Source organism: Rhodnius prolixus, unplaced genomic scaffold (assembly GCF_049639745.1).
Source record: "Rhodnius prolixus isolate KJV_2025 unplaced genomic scaffold, Rpr scaffold_2, whole genome shotgun sequence".
In the NCBI taxonomy this organism is placed as follows: domain Eukaryota; kingdom Metazoa; phylum Arthropoda; class Insecta; order Hemiptera; family Reduviidae; genus Rhodnius; species Rhodnius prolixus.
Window position 1 is genome coordinate 8,077,567 of NW_027411592.1, and position 21,467 is coordinate 8,099,033.

The 21,467-nt window shown below is 33.2% G+C and overlaps 1 protein-coding gene across 2 annotated transcripts; it reads left to right on the forward strand.

Moving 5' to 3' along the window:
- Positions 1-123: 123 nt before the first annotated feature.
- LOC141448873 (uncharacterized) lies at positions 124-20,719 on the forward strand. 2 transcript variants are annotated; one of them, XM_074117681.1, is made up of 10 exons: positions 124-496; positions 1,882-2,064; positions 4,100-4,217; positions 5,012-5,154; positions 5,657-5,985; positions 6,832-6,911; positions 6,999-7,071; positions 8,238-10,565; positions 13,307-13,348; positions 20,213-20,719. In XM_074117681.1, exons 1-10 carry the CDS (start codon positions 363-365, stop codon positions 20,290-20,292), a joined length of 3,510 nt encoding a protein of 1,169 aa, XP_073973782.1. In that variant the 5' UTR covers positions 124-362; the 3' UTR covers positions 20,293-20,719. The 2 variants fall into 2 exon arrangements, with proteins under 2 accessions (XP_073973782.1, XP_073973783.1); XM_074117682.1 differs by lacking the exon at positions 13,307-13,348.
- Positions 20,720-21,467: the final 748 nt, after the last annotated feature.

Genomic DNA, 21,467 nt, shown 5'->3' on the forward strand with positions numbered 1-21,467 from the left:
CATTCAAGCTGGAGTGGGGATGTATTACCGATCGATTGTTAATAAAAAATAATATTCGTGAACAAAAGTAATTGTAAGAATTTGAAGTAAAATAACACATAAAAACTGCTACAAAAACATGATTTTAATTAAATAACTTGTTAACTCAAAAAATGTATTTTATATTTCTAAGCATGCCTACTAAAATATTATTTTCCCAGCAACTGCGTTGCTTAGAAATTAAGTTAATTTTTTTCTCAAGAATAAAAAAGAAACAAAGTACTGAAATAAGAATTCAATTTTTTTCAGTTAGCAGTTACGAGAGTTAAGAACAGAGTTCGTTACGTTTGGATAACCTCATTGTGGCTTTTTTACCTCTCGAAATGGCTGACAGATTGGCAAAGATGTTTTCCAGCCCAAAATTTAAAGAAAGTAAGACATACGTATCCAATAACTTAAAAGGAAATGTTTCTCCTTTATTATCTTCTTCAAGAAATAACTCCACACAAGATGAACTGTAAGTAATTTAACACCCATTTCACAATTATACAAGTTGTTGCAAATGTGATATGTAGGTTTTAAAAAAAAGTGTACGATAAATCAGGAAATTACGCCCCTTTCAAAATTAAAATATAAATATTTACTTTAGAGATTGTAATTTAAAACAATTATTCACACTTTTTCATTTGGTATGTATGTATGTGATAGTGCTCAACACATTTACTTTCTGTATCAGTTCAGTTTCTTCAAATTAAACATGCTATTCTTTAGTTAAAATTAAAAAATTAAATTGCCACTCATCAAAATTAATTTGGGAAGCAAATGCTTGCAATGCTTTTTTGTACAACGATAAAACTTTTTTTAAAATTTTAACTAGAATCACTTGTATGAATATGTTCTTCATATTATTAAATAATAACTTCATAACCTGTTTAACTTTCTGTTGTGAAGACTTAAAAAATTTAAGTTTGTACTGCGTGTTAATTGCTTGTTTTTATTTCTATCACGACCGAAAGCTTATTTGAATTTTATTTGTAACAGGTTTCATGTTCAGTTTGGATTACTGTTACAATTAATTTCTCTTTCATTTTTTCCAATCTTTTAAAGCTAAGGAACCGAACACAAAAGTTTCTTACAATATATTTGAAATTATTGATTCTGGGTGTGATGAAATTATATTTTGAATAAACTTACTGCTACTTTTTTCACATGGTAAAGAACCTCCTTTTCAGTCTTCAAAATAGTTTGTATTTTGGTTTCTTTCAATGACATGTTTTTTTATTCTTGATTTCCAGATGATTCAGGTATCTGTGTCCATCCTCAATCTAAAATAAAAATACAATTGTTACCATTATTCCATATATACATATAAACTGTAAGGGCGTTTTAGTATTAAATGGTAAGAAAAAAAAAAAGTTTTTACATTAATGGAAAAAAAGAAATTGTTAAAAAAATCAAACAATATAAATTAATTGATTGTACTAGTGAAAGCAAAGTATTTGACCATTCCTTCTGGCGTGCTTAGCGGACAATTCGAATTGTATTTTATTTGTATTGTATTTAAATTTTAGACGGAGAGTGGAAAAATAAATGTCTGACATGTCTTGAAAGTAAAGATACAAAGATGTACTTACAGAAATTATTTATTTCTGTCTTTAGTCTCTAAAAAAAATATTGATTTTTGTAAACACTATTATAGAGACTGTAAGGAAGGTTATATTTACCCGGAAAGAAAACTATTCGTTACATTTTACATAAACATTATGTTAATGTAACATTTTATTTTATACCTTGCGAAATATAGAATTTTACCATGAATTTACTCTCTCTTGCAAACAAAAAATTCATCTTATCACTTAATCTTCAATATTAAAATTTATATGGCTTATTTATCTTAATTAGTTCTCTGGAATTGGATGCTAGAAGTGATGGATTCACAACACGCATTTGTGACACAGCGAACAGCCTTCTGTTGGGAGAATTCCCTTGGGGATCTGATAGACAATGTGATTATCACACTATTAAACAGATAAGGCAACCTAAGCCAGTACCCGTTAGAGTACGCATTGGGCCACCTAACTCAAGGTAAGTATTCCAAAATATTTATATTAAATTTCTATTTATTTTTAATGTTAGTTTGTTGGATTTAAGACTTGAAACTTAATATTATCTAACTACAAAACGTTTTGCATGAGAGTAAAATGATAAAATGTGATCTTCAAACAATACAAAAAGAAGTTCCCAGACAAAGCTAGTTAGGACCCCCTACTAAAGGACTTCAAAAGGGATCCTACAAACAATTTAGTGTCATGGAGTAAATAAATATTAACTAGCATGTTGCATCCTTGACGATAAGGGACCCCAACGGAGAGTCGACATGATGCAATGGGCCGAAGGTGCAGTTCGACTACGAGGTTACACTCTGATGAGGTTACAATCAGCCTGCAGCCGCTGCCTTTTTGATTGAGTTTACTTAAATGTTATTATTTATATATTTGGTTTAAATAATTGAGGTCTGCTATGTTATTATCTTGGACTGTGTGTATCGTATGTGTTATGTTTCTCTTGTCTTTGTGATTTTTTGTTTAAATTCATAATTCTACTTTGTTTGGTTGAATGTATGGTAGAGCGTTGTATTAACGTGAAGTGCAATGGATTAACATGACATTATCTGTTAATATTGACTTTATATCATAGCAGAATCACTGACAAGGATTCACATTCCTGTAGAAACATTTGGCGCTTAGTGAAAGACCTAAACCAAACAAACTACAGCCCAAATGTAAAAAAGGAAAAACAAAGTGAAGGAAGCAGCATACGAGTTGTATTTAAAAATCTTTATAAATGTATCCAGTTCTGGTTCAACCCATTTTGAATCCTGAGACTGGCTCTTTAGAATTTATGTAATTAAATTAAATCAAAAATACAATTAATCCATGTTAATATCAGACCAAATATTTCTCATCAATAGGCAAAAGTCAATATACTGAACAAAAAACCTAAATATTAATTGTAGCGATTTTGAACTGCTCTATTAAATGAAAAACTTTTTGAACATCTTCACAGTAATCAGCGATTTACTATTCAATACATTCGTATCAGCGCCAGAAAAATGTGTGGGAATAAAACCTACCAAAATATGAAATATTCATCACTAATATCGTCATAGACTGTGGTTGACATGATTCTTAAAACCTATAAGCTTATTATAAGAAATTTTTCTAAGAGAATCTTTTGTTTTTTACTGATTTAAACAAGGTTTTCCTCTCGCTTCTGCCATGATTAGAGAAAAGACCATCATTTGTAGCGATCAAATATTAGTTGTTCCTTCACACGTTTCGATTATACTGAGCAAACCAGTCAACAAAGATTTATCAATAGAAATTACACCAGCCATTCTTCAACTTAAAAAAACAATTTATTTTCAATGATTCATTAAAAGCAAGTTAGGTAAATCTGCGTAGTTCGAGATGTGTAGAAAAGTCTTTACGATGTAATCGTTATACAAGTATGTTTAGCGGACTTTAGTTTAATGAGTGTAAATGGTTGGTTTAATTATGGTTCGCATATCACAGGAAAGGGCATTATACATGCTATAAAATGACACCAATCCCAAGTCTGTAGCTCAATTAGGAAAGCTTCTACAGTAATCCAAAAACACGGGGTTCCCTGTTTTTCAGCCCATTTTTGGCAACTTTACAGCCCTGTAACTCATAAACCAGCTGACATATCACAGTAAAATTTCATATTTTTCCAAGTCTATACCAATAGTACACATGTGCCAGGTTTCAAGAAAATCCGAGATGGTGAGGTTCAGACCCCGTGTTGATTTGACATGGAATGATCCTAATGATAAATTTGCCACAGACTATTTCTATCACTATGCGTCTATATTTGCTCACAATTAAGTGTTGAAACTTCACAGACAACTTTACTGATAAAAACTTGATGTGTAAGGGAATCACACCGTGAATTATGGGTTTACAACCTTCTTCAGTTCTAGATTCCTCACTTTGTCTTAATTTATGGGGGGGGGGAACTTTTTTGAAGAATGGTCAATCTTTTAAAGCGTGTAAAAATAAAAACAATTGTTAATTAAAAATATTTTGTTTTTGTTTAGTTCCCTCCTACTGTGTGAGAATGACGGTAGTGAGTACGACAACGAAGAGTACAACAGTTCGAAATCACTTATACAAGCACTTAGAGAAATGTCTCGAAAAAGAACACATTCGTTGATGGTAATCAATTTAAAGCTACTATTTTTTTTTTTTATTTTTTAATCGAAGGCCTGAAGCCTAAGGAACTTAAGTTCCTTAAGTCAAAGTTTTAGATACTTCATTTTGGCTTCAATTCATTTTCAATTAATGTTTTTTGCTGATCTAATGTTGGCAAAAATGATTCTTCTTCGCGTAACAGAAATAATATTTTGGATAGAGTAAGGGCAGATTACGTCCATATTTTCACCTATAGTGGGTGGTTTCTGACCTCCGAAAGATCTTTAGTAATTTACCAGCAAATTGAATGTACTTCCGTTTTATTTCTCTTACTGCTGGTAACGAGAGGTTTGACGATCATGTCTTATTTTTCATATCAAGTTTTCATTGGAAATACAAGTTTTGGGATCCCAAGAGTACGAAAAAGTGGTTCTTAGAAATGATCACTGCGAACTGTCTAGGTAGCAGTGACGAAAAATCCTTCCACTGAAGAACCACTTTTCTGATTTCACCCCATTTTTTCTGGTAGTTTCTCATTTCACACGTGGATATTCTTGCAACTTTAATTTGATACCGTAATAAACCGTTAGTGTATGCAAACGAAATAAGAATTTGGACTACATTTAGATTTCCTTTAATACTTAAATTTCTCATTTAATACCTTAAATAAAAACCAAGGCAAATACTGGAAATTGAATCCTAAAATGCAAACCTCGCTTCTAACCATTCTGTTACCATGGCTTCTTAAAATGGTCAATTCGTTACAAATTGTGGAAAAAGTTAAATACCTATCATTATTACTTCGTTTTTTATTGCAGAATGAAGAAAGTGACAATGAAATCGATGGAAGAGTAGCACCAAAGAAATCTTGTAAACCAGTTGAATATAGGCACAATCTTTATTTATCCCAATTAGAAGAGGATACACAGGAGTATAAAAGTAGTGTAAATAGCCAATCTGAGTAAGTAGTAGTTAGAATATCTTACTTGAGTAAGTAAGATAACCCATTCTGTAATTTCTGTCTTGAGATTTTGCAAGTCTCTGTCTATGATCTCTTTTTTTTTTAAGTACAGTCAGACGTGCCAACTTAGTTGTATGGCAACTTTATCGCTAAAGAATTGGGTTTGGTTGGCTAGCTTGCAAAGTCTGCTCTTGCTTTGATAACAGCCAATATTAATGGGTACAGAGCTTTAATCTTTATATTATAAATCGCCAAAAGTTATTATTAAAAAAACAAAAAAATCAAGCTATCTGCCTAGTTGGAAAAGTCAAATAATTGTCTTAAATAAAAGAATGATTCAATTAATAGAAGGAAAAGTCATTTTAATGTGGACAAAATCTCAAATATGCTTGGAATAGTTGAGGTTCCCGCCAATAGTTTGTATGACTCCTTAATGTGAATTAATATCTTTGATTCACTTTCCATTAATTAAAAATGGTGAGATATGATTTTTATTTTACAGTCAATTTTTAGAAAGAGGTAAACGTGGTCGCGAAGAAGACAGTATAAAAACAAGTACTATGATGCTAGGTATTAGCTCCCCGGATGTTGGACAAAGTAAAAGACAACGTCGAAGTGGAGATGCTGGTATCCGACCGCCTGAAGAACGAATTTCTGGTGCTATATCCTGTAATGGTACTAATGGAGTAATGGCCACCACTAATGGTGTTGTCCTCCAGTCGAATAGGGTACCTCGTCGTGGAAGTAACGAGATTATCAGCTCTTTAAGTTCAAGCCTTACGCTGCTGGATCCAGCTGTATTGTACAGATTGATCCGACCTAGAGTTCAAAGTAAGTCTCCTCTTATTTGTGGTGCAGGTTTAAAGTTTATTTAATATATTATTTCTTTATTAAAATAATTATAATATTTTAAAGGGAGTTTCAAGCTGGTTTTTGGGAAAAAAAATTCTCCACAATCTATAACCTTTTCATTTTAACGTGTTTTAAAAATATTAAAACAAACAGGAACAGCTGTAAAAAATGCGTTTTATTTACTTTTATCTCTCTTTTGACTCAACACTCACGCGTGCTGGCATGAAGCAAGTAGGTTGGAAGGAGGATAAACCATAAACTGGTTTACAGTTGGGACGATCGTTGCCCCAAATGCAAAAATAGTTTTACAACTCTACAATTTAGCCATATTCTGGGCTAAAAAATATTTATTTAAATATATAAAAAATATTGATATGTGGAGTACCCCAAACCAGCGGGTTTTAAACGTAAAAAAACTGGTGCTCTTGCTCCAAAAGAGGAGTAATTGGATTTCAAATCTGGAGAGAATAACAAAAATTAAAAACTAACTTTAATACTATTTGTTATTAAACCACGCGGAGGTCCCGGGTTCGAATCCAGCAGCTGACCCTTAGATTTTCTCTTCCTAGGAGCTTCTTACAGCTCACTGTCCGGTGATGGACAGTGTTGTCTGTAACGAGAAAACACTGTCCGGAGGCCGGCAGTGCACTGGAAAAAGCTCCGGGCGCTAATGACCTCAGCTGTTGATGCGCCAAAAAAAAAAAAAAAAAAAAAAAAAAAAAAATACTATTTGTTCACCTCATTCTTCTAAGCGGAAGGGTATGCTTCGACCTCTTGAATCTTACAAAGAAACTGTCGAAGAGTTTTAATTTATTTATTTTGCAGAAAATCGACGGAAAACTTTAAAGAAGGTTGTTGCCGCAGAGACCCAGACAATTGAACCAATACCTGAGGAAAACATTGAAGTAACTAATTATTAATTCTCTTTGAAATTTTTTTTTTTATTAATTTTTTTATTTTGATCCACTTAATGACTATTAATTAATCCTTAGATCAAAGAGCAAGCCAACTCCCCGAAGAAAGAAGATAAAAGCATAAACACGGAGCCAGAAAAAACTGTTAGAGGTAAACAATAGTGTTATTTTCCTTTTATTTTTCTCGTATTTAGAGAGCAAAAGTAAGTGTTGCGGTCGAATATAATTCTCGATATTGAGTTTTCATCTGAAATGGAAATATTTTTTAAAGGTCATCTTGAGCCCCCCCCCTCTAAAAAGTTAATAAACAAAGTGAGTATGAAAACACTACTCAAAAAATGATGAAAATCTCAAGAACCTCAAAACCTATGTTTCGCTGGCTTGATCCGGTTAACGGCAATGGAGCCCTCAGCAGTTGAATGTTGTTTTTTTTTTGTCTCTTTGCATTTTCTAGATTTTTGCGAAATTCGCTCCAACTAGGTGCTCTCATAGGTAAAAAATGATGGCGCGAAACATTTTTCAGGAAAACTCGAATACGAGGACTCTTTGGAGGGAAATTTCTCTGTAAAGCAAGGTCATGTTGTTATGATTTTATGGAGGATTAATTTAGTTACCAATGTTTCGAGTTTGAAGAAACTGGTATGCATGAATGAGCTATTTTCAGTTTTTTGCGAATATTTCGAAAACTAATCGAGCTTGAACTTCTAATTAAACTAAATCTTAAACTATGTTTACAAAACACTTATGAAACGTCTCACCTACTAATATTGCTTGACTTTTTTCGTGAAAATTGATTTCAAGATGGTTTACTGGGGAACGGGATATTCTGGCCCCTTTTAGAGCCATTTCTGGCAACTCGACCGTTTTATTACCTACAGTTTACTTAATTTAATATATTGCTCATCGAATCAATTAACTAATGATTCTGCATTGTTGATCACTTTATTATGTAAATATGTAAAACGGGGGTTTTAGGAGAGTTGAGTTTTCTCTGAAAGAAGCTTTCCTCTAAGTATCGTTTCGGTTCATTTCACGGTGTTAAGACTAGAAAGTACTTACGAATGTGAAACGTATAACTAAAGTTCCGTGAAAAATATCAGAACCGACTTGTTAGATTATTCTAAAAAATGCCTTTTCATGAAAATTGATTTAGTAGGATTGATCAGGCTCATTGAGACGTTACATTTGCCTCAAAAAAAGTCCGTTTCATTACAGCGATCATACGTTAAAGCCAACAAACAGTAGAACCCCACTTTTGAAGAATATTTATTCATGAGAAAATTTAAGTTTGTATTTTTTTTTTTTTTTTGTTCGTAGCCGTAGTTGAAGAGAGACAAGTGACAGACAAAATGGCGAACGCCTTAATGAAGTCAGCTGTTTCGAAATTTTTAGCAACAGAAGATCCTACACTGTCGCCAGTAAGAAGTCCATTACCGCCGATTAGTTCGGCCGTTGAGAAGGCTACACCACCTCCAACATCCAATATTGCCAAAGAATTAACACTTCCAGTACTGGCTGCTACTACTAGCGTTGTACTAACCAGTAGTAATGACTTACTTCCTACTTCTACTAGGCCACCGCCAACTGATGACAAACAAACAAATAACACTTTTACTTTTGGAGCACCACTGAATACTGCGCAGAATACAATAGTGCCGACATCATCTTTCACTCTTGGGAGTCCATCCAGTACAGTAACCACCACTTCAACCACTAGTAATCTATTTACAATGCCAGCCAGTACAGAGACAGTTTCAACTTCCAAACCAACTAACTCGGTGAAGCATGTTTCTTTTGGAGAAAATAAGTTAGATAGTGGTTTTAAACTACCCGAAACTACAAATGAAAAGAATAAACCTGAAGAAACAATAAAGACTGAACTGTTTAAACAACCAAACCTTTCGGCGAACAGTGTAGCTACAACTCCCAGTACTCAATCAGAACCAAATAAAGGAACCTTTTCTTTTGGATTTAATACACCATCCTCCACTTCTGCTACAAATAGTGAACCTTTGAAAACATCGACGTTCACTTTCGGCAGCGGTAACATTACTTCTGGAGAGTTTTCAGCTAAACCATCTTTCTCATCAACAGAAGACTCTACTAAAAACATGAATGAACCGCCCAAAATGACTTTATTTAATACTCCTACAACAGCTAAGAGTTCAGAGCCAAAACAGATTGGCACTGGATCAACAGGTGGTTTTCAATTCGGAAATAATAGTAGTGAAAAAAAAAACTACAAACCAGAAGAAAAGAAATCTCCTGGATTATTCGGTTTTGGAGCTGTTGCTTCGACTCCAGCTACAAAAGCCGAAACCAAGCCTTTTGCATTCGGTACATCTACTTCAGCTTCTAGTTCTACTGCTGAAGTGACCCAAGCGCCTTTGCAACAATCGAAACCTATATTTCAGTTTGGTTCCTCGTCTTTCAGTACACCATCAGCTAGTAAAGAAGGATTTAGTTTCGGTAGTAAACCCTCTTCTGAACAACCTGCTGTAGCTTCTAGTTTTGCTTCACCTAGCAGTTTGTTTGGAACTAAACCTGCTGCTTCTTCGACATCTACTACAGCTGCAACAACTACTTCAACTACCACTCCAGGTCTCTTCGGGTTTGGCACTGTGCAGTCCTCTGCAGCGACTACAATGGCGCCAGTTTTTGGTACTTCTACAACAACAGCCAATAATTCAGTCGGAAGTTTCAGTTTTCAACCAAACAAACCTGAAGAAAAGCCAGCAACTGGTGGTGGGTTTTCTTTTAAATTTTCAGGGACTAGTGCCTCATCTGCGGAACCTCCAAAACCAAGTTTCAGTTTTGGTGCATCAAATTCTCAGACACCCGCACCTACGTTTGGAGCTTCTTCCATGACTACTCAGCCTACATTCGGTAATGTAACTCCTACAGCCTCCAATTTCTCAGCTTTCTCTAATCCAGCTGCCAAACCAACATTTGGTACAGCTTCATCAGCCCCTGCACCTACTTTTGGGGCAAATACTACAGCTTCGTCAGCTACTACACCGGCTTTTGGATCAAGTACTTCAGCTTCATCAACTTCAGCACCAGTTTTTGGGGCAAGTTCTGCAGCTGCAGCTGCTCCAGCACCAGCTTTTGGGGCAAATCCTGCTGTTTCCTCAACTCCAACACCAGCTTTTGGGGCAAATCCTGCTGTTTCCTCAATTCCAACACCAGCGTTTGGGGCAAATCCTGCTGGTTCCTCAACACCTGTGCCAGCTTTTGGGGCAAGTTCCGCTACTTCATCATCTTCTGCGCCAGCTTTTGGCGCAACGTCTGCTGGTTCCTCCACAACTTCTGCACCATCTTTTGGGGCAAGTGCTTCGGCTCCTGCACCTGCTTTTGGTAGTACAACGACATCTACTCATGTATTTGGTGCTCCAAATCAACCCACTCCTCAGCTGTTTGGTGCTATGCAGACACAACAAACTCCAGGACCAAGTTTCTCTTTTGGAGCTTCTTCAGCCGTTCCGAATCCCAGTGCTGGATTTAACTTCAATGCTCCAACACAGACTTCTGCCCAGCCAGCTTCGACTGGTTTGTTCCAGTTTGGTTCATCCACAAATCAGCAGAATCCAGTCGGAGGAGTCCAACCTTTTCAATTTAATGCTACTCCTGCTTCCACATCACAAGGTAATAAATATTTTTTTAAAATAATTATTTCACAATTATTTAATCTATAAAATCATAAAACTTAATTTTCAATATTAAGACGAAGAAAATTAAACTATAACGAAGGTTGCTATTCATTAATTAAAACATGTTAATTAATCTAATGGTTAATAGCAAACAGGATTATTAATTCTGCAAGAGTAAGAAATAACTCAATCCAGAACTTTCCGATTAAAAATTATTTCTTCACTTGTTACAAGTTCATCAGATTTATCAGATATTAAACTGAAACAAACTAATGTATGTTTCTCTATAATTAGATTTAGAATTTCATTATTCCTCACTTAATGAGCGATTTTCTATCTCTCACACTAGATCGTAACACGAATTGGTTAGTTGGCAATCTAATAAAAGGACCTACAAATTGGAACTTAAACATTTGGTTTTAATTAATTAATTTAGTAATTGCCTTCGATTTCATTTACATGGGGAAAAAATACTGCATTCTAGGTTCGAATTGTTGGCAAGGCTTTTCATTCTTTTCTGGGACTAGTCATCAAAACCAAAATCGCCAACAATGACTCAGTTTCAGGAATCATTCTGCAATTATTTTACTGCCACTAAAACTTTTTTTTTACCTGCTTTAGATTAATTTTTTAATAAGCCGCTTCATTTTTGAGATCTTTCTTCTTCTTAATTACCGCTCCACCTTATTACTAGCATTTAGACAACCTCCTCCGCGAATTTCAAGAAGTGGAGACAATTTCTTCCATTTGTAGAATTCTTGCGATCTCGCTACAGCTTTTCATCGCACTTGGAAGCGATCAACTCTTTTTGTTCACTGCACTATCCTCTGCCTTTCTGAACACCTCGTCATTTGACATTCTTGGTATACTTCCACCCAGCATGGTCTACGTGAATAAAAAAAGAGTGGTTTCAGCTCCATCCTGCAAATCTATTGTCCCAAACTAGTTATGAGCAGGATTTGAAATCGATAATTAAAATAAACATATAAAAATCAAATCTGATTAAAATTATCTGGTAACTTCAAAAATCATTTTATGATTTTTATCAAAAGTGATTTTTATTTTTGATCAACAGCTGAAAAAATCATAAATTGATCATTATTTCTGAACGAAATCTTTTCGATCAATAATAATGATCATTTGTGAGTAATATTTTTTAAGATCAGAAATAAAAATTCCCCTTTTTCCCCAAAAGAAGAGGTGGAAATCATTAACGGCTGCATATTGAAAAATAATTTGTTTACTAAATCTTCAAGTTGTACGCTACAAACGATTTGAGCACACTGACAAATGACAATCTTGAATCAACTACTTGCTGAATTGTTTTCATACCATTACTTTCCTAAACATTTGGAATTAAGAAGAGCAAAGGGCGAGAGATATAAATGAAAATAAAATTATAGGTGATAAATAGGAGGATGACAGCATTTTTATTTTTAATACTATTTAATATTCCATTAGATTTATGTAAACAGCATTGCAAGTAGTGAGAAACAAATGCTGATTCAATCTGATTTTTATTTTTTGAGTGAAATTTTTTTCGATCAAGAATTAATCATTATTTTTAATTGAAAACCGATCGGCCGGGGTGTCGGTGTTGTTCAAGTTTGACCGGGACGCCGGGACAGGGATCTCAAACCGGGACGTATGGTAAGCCAAGTTATAAGTATTGCGTTCGTGTCAAATTTCCAATCTTAAAATTGAAAATCTTTAAATTTCATAATTTTTATATTTAATTTATTTCTGGGAAATTGAGTTAGGTCGGATCTCGGGGAAGTCCTGCATAGAACTTCTTTTAATATTTATTATTGAATTCTGTTGGGCCCAGATAAAATTTAAATATCCTCTCTAGGTTTGCTGGTAGCGCAATCTAAGTTTAATTAGAAAGATCATTTCGCCCAATTGAACTATTTATTTAGTTACAATCATTAAAGCAAAGAAATTTTGGTAAATATCAATATGATTACATTTGTCCATCAAATTCTTATCATTGAAAAAGAGAAAGTTGCGTAATGTTCAGTTTTTCTTCCTTTTTTTTCTATACATGGTTACCCAGGGGAAGAGCTCATCCTCAAAGGAACTGAATGCGTCCTGATTCAGCGTTTTCTTTTGGTTACTCCTTCGGCTCAGTTCCTCTTCTCTCTAGCAGCGCTCATAGACTAAAGAATGTTCATTCCAAGCCTTTAAATGATTTTACTATGATATGAAAATCGTCTGTATAGGATAAAATCTGAACAGTTTTATTAATTTTTTTTTTCATTTTCAGTAACGTCCATTTTAATTTTGTTCGTTCTTATTAAGGAAAAATCATTTCAACCATCAATCCTGATGTTAATAGAAATATAAAACACAATGTAAAAAGAACTATTAAGGACTATTTTGTTTTGTTTGATAACCGGAACATCATGGTACAACACCAATAAGTTCTTTTTAGACACCTAAACACACGAACGCATTTGTATATCTTATGTATATATTTATATATCTGGTCCGTACCAGCATCGAGTGCAACGAGATACATGCATATGTAAATCTGAGTGGACGAAAACCATATTTTTCTGAATGTTCGTGCCGCCATTAAGTGAGGAGGTATCACCTGTGTATTTAAGCATAATTCTTGATGAACTTATAACGATTCTGAAAAAAAAAATATATATTAATTTAATGCATAACAAAACTTAGGTAATAGAAGCAATGTATTTTGGGAAAAAAGAAAGTGTAAATAACATTTCACAGGATTCGGTTTTTCGACGCCACTAGGAGGATTCAATCCAGGCGGTGAGTTAATAAAAATTAAAAATGAAATTATGCAAAAAATAAAATTAGGAATGCTATTGCTTTTTAATTTCAAAAGCAAACAAACACATAATTGGCTACGCTTTATTAAACAATGGAATTTTGTGCTTAGTCTGCTTTAATATATTTTGTAAATATTTATTTTATATCATATGGTGAAAACCCAGATCTATAAACTTTTTCTACCAAAAAATCTGCTTTTTCTCTAGCTTGAAATTTTGTACATAATTGTTTGTTTAAATGCATTTCAACTTTGCACTGTTTTCTTATTGTGGTGATTATTATTGTTTCCACGAATTGCACATTTAGTTGATTGATGATCCATTTTTCCCTGTTTGTGTCAATGAATTAAAATTTTATTGTGTTTAAAGATCTGTATTATTATTTTTAATATTATTAATGTAATGCCTACAATTATAGCTAGGGAACATTTATGCACTTTTTTTTACTAAGTAGGTAAAATATTTAATGTTTAGCATATTTACTTTATCGATTTAGCTAAGTGATCTAGCTTTTGATTATTTATTTGATTATTTACCATATTTATTTAAAGTCAAATCCAGACCACGATCAGATTCTAAATATTTTTTGGAAATAGCACGTTTTAATACCTTCAACTTCCTACAACCACTGCTGAAAAGTTCGTCATAACTCCTAGACAGTACACCCAATCTCAGTACGAATGGGCTTTTTCTAAAAAAAATGATATTTTTTTCTAATTATTGAAAGAGATGATATTTTAGTGCTAAAATAATCTGGTATTGAATATCGACACAATCTTCTGGAGTCGCAATTCTCATTGTCTGCAAACACAGAGCATTGGTAACCTGAATAACTTATTCGCAGTAACAGGGTAAATTCGTGGAATGTACGGAAATAATGAATGTTAATGACAGACCTAGAAACCTCTCTTCCAGCATGCTGCTAAATGAAATTCGAATTCACAAACAACATTCAGGGGAAAGAATAATATCATACAGCTACTTAACGAAATCCAAGTTCAAACATATCGACTGGATTGGTTTTCGAGAACTACGCGCAAACCTAAAACCAAAAAAAAACTCGATAAAATACGCACTTTAAAATCAGAATTTTAGTTATTCATTTGATCGTGGTTAATATTATTATTTCATAATAATATAATTAATATGATCTATAATAATAATATAATATGTAATTAATATAATCATTGCGTTGCAACGGTATTTTAGATAGAGGGGTTCAGAGTTTTGGCTTAATTCCCTCTAACGGAAGTTGAGGAGTAAATTGGAGCGATTTTCTGGAGTATGACTCCAACCGTTTTCTTTAACCTTGGATTTCTTTTCAGCCACCTTATCGCCTATAACCTTTTTTTAAAAAAAATCTTATGCTCTTTTCAAATCTATTTCAAGGGTTGGCGGTATCATCTTTAATTAAAAAACGTGATGAAAAAATGAAAGTTAAAGGAATGTGATTAGTTCATAAATTATTGTGTAATTTCTGTTTATTCCATTTTTGATTTAAGTATGTATTTACAAAATAAAATAAAATAGAATCAGACCGCGGAAAACCCAGGTTCGAGTCCTGTTTGTTCCTCTTAAACTTTCTCTTTATAGTTCAGTTCACCTCCTGGTGATGGCCGTAACGAGAGACCAAAGCAAGATAGTGTTCTGAGTAAACAAACCTCAGACGCCCGTGGTTGGTAGTCTGATTATTTTTTTTTGTCGTTTTTAAAAGTGGCAGACAAAATTTAAATTAAGATTTCTTTATAATTAGTTAATCATTCGTTTTTTTAAAATGATTAATGCATTTTTCTAATAATCAATGTTAACATTGTTATCACACCTCGTACAATACTTTTTTTCTTCCAATTATAACACAAAACAGTAGAACTTTGACAGGAACCAGTTGTGACTGGGGGAATCGTTCCTATCATTTGACGGCTTGGGAGAGAGCAATAAATTCAAATAAAGAATTTGAAGTGTAAATAGTAATTTAGTCGTGTGAATAAAGTTGCACTTTAACAAATAGATTGGCAACTAAGTTCCCGCCGTTTTTTTAAATTTTAACATTGCGCATGTCATTAAATGTTTTTGGCATATTGTTTTAAATCATTCGAAAAGGTTTGTTCTATTAGAATCTTAAGAATTCTTAAGCTATAACTCAAGTTCTTCAGATATTTTATTAAGTTTTCTATCTCAACAATTGGATAGTATTGCATATTTACATAAAATAAATAAAATAAAATAAAAAAATTGAAGTTTCACTCATTCACACTGCTTTCTCTTACTTCGCCGTTTACATAATTCAATTTTCTTACACCTTCGAAGATATACAGATAAGAGAGTTTCGACTTCAACATAGTACATGTTCATTGCAAGAAAATGACTGTCGCAAAAGTTACATCGAAGATCACCAAAAATCTGTGTTTGTGCTGCAATGTTCCAATCTAAAGTGATAAGTCTATCACTTATCATGACCGAGTTTAAATGAAACCACTTATCGACTGCCAAGTAATTAATCACCGAGAACTCAAAGTAGCCTTTCTGACAGCCGCACTTCTCATTGGCTGATTCCCTCCCAAACCGGTTGTTAGGTTATTCATTTCATGATCAGAAACATTATTCAGGTTTAGAACTACGCAATGTACGGAGAAAAGCTGTTAGAGCAGAGTTTATTTTTTCCTTTGAATACCGTTCTTAGAGTTTACTTGAAGATATAAGTCATTGGGAACCAAATTTAAAGAAGTTGTTCTTTTGGAATTAATTCCGGAAAAATTGCCAAAAAGAAAACCTAAAAGTGCTCTTCCGATCCACCGCATTGCTTCAAATTTTGTAATTTTACTTACTTTTTTACATATTCAATTCTTTTTTAATGTTTAGTTTCATTTTAGAAACTGTTCCTCTCACATCCTATTAAATTTTTCTCACCAAAGGTAAAGGATTTGGCTAAGTGGTTAGCGTACTGTAATCCTCCCAGATTCAGGTTTTTCCACCGGCTTAGAAAAAGCTCAAGACGTCAATGATCTCAGATGTGCCTTAAGTAAAAAAAGAAAAATGCCTTTACCATTAAAGAAAGTATTCGGAGAATTTTTCGCGAAACAAACCAGAAAAAACGGCACGAAACCACTTTTTCCTGTTGAGAAAACTCATAATGGAAAATCTGCATGATCCTCCCTGCGACTGATGAGAGTAAGAGAAAATAACTTTACTTCGCAATTAAGAATAATTAACGACCAGTTCAAACAAATACATTTTTCCCAATCAATTTCTTCTCATAATCTTTAAATATATCTTTATTTTTTAAAAATAATATTTCAATTTTAATGATTTAATATTTTTATTTTCTGATCACCTGGAAATATATTTATGTACAAATGTCAGCGCTATTTGGTACTCCAATGCATAAAAAAAAGATTTGAAGTTGTTGTATAGCAGATTCTCAACTTGCTTGCCGCGCAGCCTAAAATATTTCTTGAAGTCGTATCGCGACCCAACTTTTTATTTGAGATTGACCACTTACCACTAAGCATAAACATAAATAACCATTAATCAATAAATAAGACATGTTTGGGCCGTTAAATAGTTGTAAAGGTTCCAATATTATCGACCAACATGAAATACTAGTTCAAACAATATTTTTTTTTTATAATGTTATTTTTGGATATTGGGTTTAATCAGGTTTTTTTTTTGCAATTATTAATATTTTTTAACGCCTTCAGGCCCATTTAAATTGCAAATACAAATTTATTGCGACCCAAAGATTTAAATACGCGCTGCTCGTAGCAGTTTTTTTTATTTGTTTCTTGTTGACCCAACACAGCTTCTCTGGTTGGGCTGGGAATGCTGCGTTGATGCTATTAGCCTGATATGTTATTAGTTTTTTATGAAATTTGATTTTTCCTTTTTTTTTTAAATCCGTGTTAACTTAAGGAAAGTTCCATTTTTCATACATAATTTTCTCTCTGTAAATATTTTTGAATTGAGCATCTTTTAAAAAATTGACAATTTAAAGTCAACCATTTCGGTTAACTTTAAATGTCATCAACTTTTTAGAACACATCTCCTGCACATATTTGCTGGCAAATCCTATTTCTAAATATGCATGCGTTATTTCATAAAAAAAAAAAAAAAAAAAAAAAAAAAAAAAAAAAAAAAAAAAAAAACTGGTCATATGCACTCAAAAGAAATAGATAATGCACGAAAATATTGCATGAACAGCTGAAACACTCTTCTAAATACAAGCATGATAGTTTGCAAGCAGCTACATGCAAATTAATGCAGTTTTACTTGACTTTTTATTGCTATTATTACTGATTGTTTTAGATTTGTTCGTATTTTATTTACTAATAATTTTTTTGCTGATTTATTTTTGTAAAATGCATTTACACCAATTGGTTTTAATTAATCTATAGGCCTTAAAAAAAACAACTTGGTTGATCTTAGCAGAAATTTCCCACTATTTCTAGAGTATGAATTTCGTTTGCCACAGTGACTTTAGAAAGAGTACACTATAACTAGAGTCGTAATGTATTAATTCTGAGATTCACAACGTTTTGAGGGAGGGACTTTTTTTATTTGCAAGTTCTGACCTTGAGTATGGCTACTGCATCCCTGTACGTTTACATTAACTATGCAAATTGTTATTTATTCTTGATATCTTGTTAAATATTAATTTTCAACCGCCCTACTATACACCTATGTGTTATTTATTCAGTCATAATCTTTAATAAGTGAATAATAAAATTGCAATTTTATTATACATTTTCTTACAAATTAATGACTTCTTTGAGGGAGGTATTTTCTCAGTGGTACTCAGAACTCTACTGATACAAGGGTTCGAATTACTATTACCGGCCCTTAGGTTTCTATTTCCCAAGAGCCGGAGTTCCCTGTAGGATGAAAATTATGTCTGGGTGTCGAATTGAAAAAAACCGGACAACAATTACCTCAATTTTGATGCGTTTTACTTAACCCGTTGCCGCAAATGACGGCTATAGCCGTCCGATCTTTGTTGATATGTAGGCAAACGACGTCTATAGCCGTCGTGCACATTTTAATTAATAAAAAAAAGTACAGCGTTAGTACGAAGTGTACTAACGCATACACTTGTTAATTATTGAATTAGTAAAGCAAATGCTGTATATAGTCGTCACGACGGTCATAGCCGACATTTGCTCTGGAAAGAGAAAAAATGACAGATGAGCAAATGACGGTTATAGCCGTCGAGAGTTTTTTTGGAAAAACCGTGGCCAAATGTGATCATTTTTACTTCCAAACATACAACTTACACTTGATTCCATCTGGCAGTCATAAACAATTGAGAAAAAAAAAGTGTGTTTCTGAACAAGATCATCAAAATAAAAGTGTGCGGCAACGGGTTAAGTAACGCTAAGGATTGAAAAACATTGGTAGGCCCAATTTTGTCCCTTGTTCAAATTTCAAATTGATGATTCATCGCATCCCTTCTGTTTCCGTTTTGTAGCACATTTCACAGTCAAAAAGGGACTGAACATTCAGATAATTATTTAAGTCATCGCTTGTCAATCAGTCTCCTCCCACATCATGGCATTCAAGTGCAATAATAAGTATTAAGTAATTAATAATAATACACAATTGACATTTGTCCAAAAGGCATATTAATACCGCATTATAAATAATACTTAATCCTCAAACTACAATCCTCTAATAATGAATTGCTAGTTTAAGCCACGAGTTATCTATAAGTTCGAGAATTTTTTATATTTATTTTCAGTCAGTATTTCAAAAATTTATTAATTTCCTGTTCATTTTTTTTCTTTCAATTCATTGAATACGTTCTCATTAATTTGTCCATGCGTAAAGTGAAATAAAAATATTTTAATTTCACCTTAATTTTGAAAATTTATTGAAATTTATGCTGATTTACACCTACTATGTACTCGTACATACTATAAAAAGTTGCTATGTCTATCGACTTTTCGTAACGCAACACTCCTACAACATGTCCCTGATAAATTAGGTTCTGCTGCACCCTGAAATGGCAGTCACTGTTGAAAATATTGACATGTACAATTGCCTTATTCTTGAAAGAAGGCAGTGGTGTCGTGCTTGAATCGATTGGTAAAAGTTCTACAGAAAAAAATAAATGTTAAATGTCTGTATCAGAACCCAACGCGGGTTTTAAATAGCTGTTCCCTGCGAGTGACGTTTGCATTAACTATATATCTTGTTTAATGTTTACTTTCGAATGAAAAAAAAGCTTACCTTGAGTTTAATTTGAAGAATGTGCCCATGCGACGGAGTTTTTGGAAAGAAGCAGAATGCTATCCTTACATTTCAGCCCAAGTACAGATCTAAGGAAAGCTATAGGAAGATTGGGGAATAATGGCAGAAGGCCCTGGATCAGTAGAGAGATAAGGGAAATCAAGATCATTACATGACATTGAGAAGGCAACATGATTAGTCCCCTTTAAGAAGGCTGTAATTATAACTCCCTTTGCGAAATCTCTGGAATCCAAGGGAACATGTAGACCGTACGAAGAAGGTTCACTGGGGACCTGCCTGGGGTTCTTAACTTCACTTACAACACTAAACTATAAGTTTGCCCAACTGGACAGGATAACTATGGAACGATATAATTTTTCCAGATTAGTTAATTTCTTACCCTTATGTTAGAGTTAGAACAGACGCGAAAAGACCTGGAGGAAGCCAGGATTTAAACCTGCCCCAGAGGTTTTCTTCTGGTTTCTTCCCAAGGTTTTTCTAAGGGAACAGAAAAACCTCGAATAACTATGGGTTTAATTTATTTTTTTTCTCATATGAAATATATATTCATTACGTAAACATTGTTTAAATTCCATAATAAATGAATATGTTTTGTTTATAGTTGGAGGTGGCCAACCGATGTTCAGCATTGGAAGCGGCAGTACGGCACCACGCTCGAGGCAGTTACGAAGAAAGAAATGAACCTATTGAAATCCGCTCACAAGTCGCTAGTTTTAATTAATGTTATATCAGAAAACAAAAAAATAAGTGTAAAAAAAATACGAATTATAGTAATAAACTTTTGTATTATTAAATGCGAATCAATTGACTTCAGTTTCACATTGTACAGTAATCATAGAAAATTCAACTTGTCACACATAGGGGTAGGTTTTATCACAATCGAATTATTTTATTCTTTATTAATCTGTTAATTTAGAAATGGAATTTTGAATTTTATTTTTAATATCAAAATTTGGAGAGACCTGTTTTTAAAGAAACAAAAAATATATATATTATTAAAGTGCACAATTACGGTACGTTTCCTTTCTTAAGGTTAATTTATTTCATGACTGTTTCATCTAAGAAATGGCAAGAGAGATATGTTGTTAAATAAAATTTGTTATCATAACGTTGTCATTGTTTACTTAATTTGTTGTTACCTAGTTTCCTATTTTTTTAGTTAATAATTTATTGTCATTCTATAACTCTTTCCAAGTGCCTTTCATAAAACAAAGCGCCTTTGGTATCTTGAAGTAGTCTTATAGTATGACAGTAAAAAATCTAGGGCAAAGTTTGAATTTATCAAATGCACTGATTACATTATATTTTTGTAGATCAGGAATAGCTAATACAATTTTCTTTGTTTTAAGTATGAATTTCTGAAACGTAGAACCCCTTAGCTGATGCATCCACCGTTCTAAAAGAATGAAGTGCCTGTAAAGAAGTCGATGCGTTTTGGCAACCAAGATCCAAATGAGTATCTTCATGGGAGTAAATATAAATATGCTGAGTTTGATGATGAGCTGAACTAAACTGTTTCACACATTAATTGGATGTAGTTTCCAGTATTTCGGTGCTCTTCTTGCATTTCTTATAAGACTACTTAATACTACTAGCTTCTTTTTAATGAGCTGAATTCCCAAAAACCTGAACCACTTCGAATTGTTGAGCTTGTTGATCTCTGGGTTTGTGTCGAACATCAATCAGACATCGCATTGACCTGATTTGATGTGCAGAAATTTAACCTCCATAAAAAAAAATCACTTAAAATGTTTGTAGACTTGAATAGCTCTACCAGTCTACGCAGTTATTTTTGGAGCTTTATCTTCCTAAAAAAATATTTTGTATGCTGAATATTCAACGTGCAACTAAATAGC